This window comes from Emiliania huxleyi, assembly GCF_000372725.1.
Source record: "Emiliania huxleyi CCMP1516 unplaced genomic scaffold EMIHUscaffold_602, whole genome shotgun sequence".
NCBI classification, from domain to species: domain Eukaryota; phylum Haptophyta; order Isochrysidales; family Noelaerhabdaceae; genus Emiliania; species Emiliania huxleyi.
In genome coordinates, this window is record NW_005197489.1 from 23,888 (window position 1) to 27,960 (window position 4,073).

General features: G+C 67.3%; 3 protein-coding genes across 3 annotated transcripts in view; all 3 read left to right on the top strand.

Moving 5' to 3' along the window:
• The window catches only part of EMIHUDRAFT_371428 (hypothetical protein), a 1,191-nt gene extending 928 nt beyond the window's left edge, over nucleotides 1–263 (top strand). Inside the window, exons 2-3 of the mRNA XM_005764124.1 lie at nucleotides 34–65; nucleotides 137–263. The gene's annotated coding sequence lies outside the window, so the exon portion shown is untranslated. The remainder of the gene's footprint in view (nucleotides 1–33; nucleotides 66–136) is intronic.
• Nucleotides 264–398: 135 nt separating this feature from the next.
• EMIHUDRAFT_446042 (hypothetical protein) lies at nucleotides 399–1,391 on the top strand. Its single transcript, XM_005764125.1, has one exon. The coding sequence runs from the start codon at nucleotides 448–450 to the stop codon at nucleotides 1,285–1,287; it is 840 nt and encodes a 279-aa protein (XP_005764182.1). The 5' UTR covers nucleotides 399–447; the 3' UTR covers nucleotides 1,288–1,391.
• A 1,571-nt stretch (nucleotides 1,392–2,962) lies between these two features.
• EMIHUDRAFT_446044 (hypothetical protein) lies at nucleotides 2,963–4,011 on the top strand (the record flags this gene model as incomplete). Its single annotated transcript, XM_005764126.1, has 1 exon — nucleotides 2,963–4,011. A coding segment is annotated over exon 1 (981 nt), but the record flags the coding sequence as incomplete, so codon positions are not given.
• Between the last annotated feature and the right edge of the window lie 62 nt (nucleotides 4,012–4,073).

Consider the following 4,073-nt stretch of genomic DNA (forward strand, 5'->3'; position numbering starts at 1 on the left):
ACAATGCACTTGCGTGTCACCCCCCCTGCGCGGCGCACCCGTCCGCTGTGCGCCGGCTCGAGCGCCTATTGCCAAATCGCGACGTTTGAGCGCAGCGCACGCATCCTCTGGGCGCCTGAGCGCGGCGGAATCTTGCCAGAATGTGGCCGCAGGAAGAGCCTCCGGCGGGCCTCCGGCGGACGCCTGGCGGCGTGGCGCTGCGCGCCGGCCTGCGGCCCAAAGCCCGAACGAGCGGTCAAGTTAACTTGACGCGCCGAATCCCTTGGTTGGCCCTCGCAGCTGTGATACAAAAGTGGGGACGCGCCTGGCGGCGCGCCCCCAAAAATATCTTTACGGCCTTGGCGACAGAGATTTCTTTCTTTCTTTCAGCTTGCCTTTGCTCGCCGATACGAAGTCATCGCAGTTGTGTCCTAGAAGACCTGGCGGAAGGCTCCTACACACCGGACAATGCTGGCGCTGCTTCTGGCGCTTGAACCGACAGCTTTGCTGCTGCCGACTCCCATGAGCGGGCGGCGGGCGGTGGGAGCGTCGAGCAGCCCGAGCCGCAGCAGCCGAGTCACCGCGCTGGACCGGCGCCAGGCCGTCACCTCCGCCGCCGCCGCCGCCGCCGCAGCTACTCTTGGCGTCTCCACCGCCGCCATCGCTGATGGCAAGCCCAAGGTCGTCGTCTTTGGTGGCTCAGGCTACGTCGGCGCATACGCCTCGCGGCTGCTCCTCGGCAAGGGTGCTCAAGTCGTGTCCGTGTCTCGCAAGACGCCAGCCGAGCAGGCGGACAAGGTCAAGGCGATCCTCGGCGCTCCCCTCGCTGGCGTCGAGTACGTGCAGCTCGACGCCAGCACTGGCGACCTGAGCGGCGTGCTTGGCGGCGCCGCGGCCGTGATCTCGTGCATCGGCATCGCGCCGGGCGGCGCCAACATGCGGGACGGCAACGGCCTGGTCAACGTCAAGATCGCTGCGGCTTCCAAGCTGGCCGCGGTGCCAAAGTTCGTCTACCTCGGCCTCGCGTCGGAGCTCGCCAGCTCGCCCATCAAGTTTGTCTTTGGCGACTACGTCAAGGGCAAGGCCGAGGCCGAGGCGGCGGTCGGCAAAGACTACCCATCCGCCCTCGTGCTCAAGCCTGGCATCATCGCGGGCGGGCCGCCGGGCGAGGTGCGGCCGCCTGGGCCGCCGGGCATGGCGCCGGTGGCGGTAGAGGATGTGGCACGAGCGGCGGTGGCGGGCGCGCTGGGCAACGCTGCCGGGACGGTGGATGGGAACACGGCGATCGCGGCTGCCGCGGCCAAGTAGGCAGCCGCGCGTGCTTGCAAGCATGTCGAGTGGGAAGAGAAGAGCAGAGAGAGCAGGAAAGATGGAACTTGGAGCACTCGGCTTAAATTGGCACCTTTTTTTTCCGAATGCGCGCGGGGGATTTCTTCTGTCATCCCATGGCGCTGGAGCCCATTCTCGCGGCTGCGTCGCTCGCCCTTCAGCTCGGCCCGGCGTTGTCGCCGCGGCCGCCGCTGCCGCTGGTCCCGCGTGCGGTCGCGCCGACGGCCACTGCGACAGGCGGGGCCGCGGGCGTCGGGAGCGCTGCCGCCTCCTCCCTCCTGACGGCCGACGCCGTGGTGGACACGATCCTCGACATCGGCGTCTACACTCTGCTTGCCGGCGTGGTGGGCATCACGCTCTACTCGGCGCGGACGCCGGGCCTGTGGCCCCTTGCGTCGAGAGACCGTGCCGCCGACCGCGCTCCTCCCGCCTGCCGCAGATATTCGTGACGCTAGACGAGTCCAACAAGACACAGGGTGACACCGCTCCCGCCGCCGCTCCCGCCGCCGGTCCCGCCGGCTGATCGGCCCCGCACCGCCGCGTCCCGCCGCGTGCCCTCCACTCCCTACGCCCCTCCCAACTCCCTCTGCGCAGGCGGCTGGCAGAAGCGCGACGAGGCGGAGGTGCGCAGACGCTTCCAAGACACATCCTCAGCACGCCCGCAGTGACGTGTCCGAGACCTGCCCCCGCAGGTGCCCGAGCAGCCGCAGCGGTACGGAGAGGTTCCGACCGACGTCGAGTCTCGGCTGGTGCGGCTGGGAGACACTTGCGAGACAGCTATGAGACACTTCCAACAGCCGTCCCGTGTCACCCCTCGCCCTCTTCACGCCTCGTCCTCGTGACACCGCAGCGCTCGGGCGCCGTGTACGATCCGGTCACGGATGAGTGGACGATGCCCAAGGCGCGCCGCTCTCCCATGTCTCTCTTGCCGCCCCTCCATTGCTCCGTCGGAGCTCGGGTGGTCTCGGGTGATCTCGCGTGATCTCGGGTGATCTCGGGTGTTCTCCCTGTCTCGTGCTGCTCCTTTCTCCCCCGCGTCTCTCCCGCCGCCCTCCCGCCCGCTCCGGCTGCCCTCTCCGGCTGCCCCGCTGCTCTCCGAAGAAGGCGGCCCGTCGTGAATGGCGTCTCTTCACACCTGGAGCTGTGATCAGGAGCCCGCCGCCTCCAAGGCGGCGGCTGGCGGCGGCGGCGGCGGCGGCGGCGGCGCGGAGGTGAACCGATACGAGCGGCGAGCGCGCAAAAAGGCAAAGGCGCAGATGAAGAAGAAGAAGCGATGAGCACGCGTTCGGCGTCGCGCGGCTTGGCGCTGCACCAGGCGGCGAGAGGAGAAGCGCGTTTCGCTCTGTCCGGCTCCTCGAGTCCGGCCGCTATCCGCGGGGTTTGGGGCCGTGGCCTCCTCGCTCCCGCGCCATGCATGAACATAAAGATAGAGACGTGAAACGGTTCCTCTTTTCCGCGCCGCAAGGCGCGGGATTCTTCACACAAGATTTCATCACGCCGCCCCCCCTGAGCCCTGTACGTCTCCCATGATCGACCTCCCGATGTTATTTTTTTCATGACTGGGTTCGAGCTCCTATTCGCACACCGAATGAAAACCGGGCGCGATGTGCCACCCCTCCCCCCGGAGGGCCCAAACCCTGGATGGGCATTTGGAGTGCGTTCAGCGCGCCCCAGGGCCCCCCGCTAAAGAAGCCCATGATATTGGCAACATATTGAAATCATGCCCACCCGCTCGACCTCCTTGCTCAGCGCTAGCAGCGGCGCCGCTCCGGCTGACGAGGCGACACGGATTCGGCTCGCGTGCGCTTACATCGCGGATGCTTCACACGGCTGGCGCCCAGAGTGCCACGGCGTCGACGTGCGATCGCTCACCGCCTTCGAGCTCTTCCACTCGCGGCCGGTGCAGGCTCTGCGGTACCTCAACGTGCTCGCGTACATGGCGATTGCGCTGTGCGAGACGCCGGGATGGTGCATCACCGCTAAGGGCACGCTGGCGGCAGAGTGTGCGGCCGACTCCGGCAGCCTCGAGGCTCACCACACGTTTGGCTTCACGCCGCTGTCGCCGCTGGCGGGCGGCGCACTCGAGGCGTGCTGCGTCCTCCTCTTTGTCCTCCAGCTCGGCCTCAAGGCGCGCTTCATGGGCCGGCATCGCTTCGCCCGGTCAGCCCCGGCAGTGCTCCAGCTGCTGCTGCTCACGGTGGCGGCGGCCGACCTGGCCGTCTGGTGCTCTTCGGTCTCGTGGCGCCGCACGCCGCTCTCGCGCCCGCTCCGGCCGCTCTTCATCGTCTTCGCACACCGCAAGCTCCTCTCCACCTTCTACGCGGTCGTGCGCATGCTGCCTGCCGTCCTCGAGCTGCTGCTGCTCATCTCCGGGCTGCTCGCCTTTAGCGCGCTGATCAGCTTTGTCCTCTTCGGGCCGTGGGAGCCGCCGCTGGCCGCCTTCGCCTCGTACGGCTCGTCCTTCTACTCGTCCTTCCTCCTCCTCACCACCACCAACTTCCCCGACGTCGCGCTGCGCCCGTACCGCTCCTCGCGCGCCACGGTGCTCTACTTTGTCGTCTTCCAGCTCACGCTAGTCTTCGTCGGCCTCGCGCTGATGCCCGCCCGCCTAGAAGCGGAATATCTCCCCCTATCTCCCCGTATCTCCCCGTATCTCCCCATATCCCGCGCGCGGGTGCGCCATCTTCTGGCTCGCCGTGCTGAAGCGGAACCACACCATAAGATTGAAAAGGCGCTTGTCTTCTTTTTCTTTTTCTTTTTCTTTT

Bases quoted from the DNA above. Each gene is read 5' to 3' on its own strand.
- EMIHUDRAFT_446042 (XM_005764125.1), top strand. From the start codon at position 448: ATGCTGGCGCTGCTTCTGGCGCTTGAACCGACAGCTTTGCTGCTGCCG.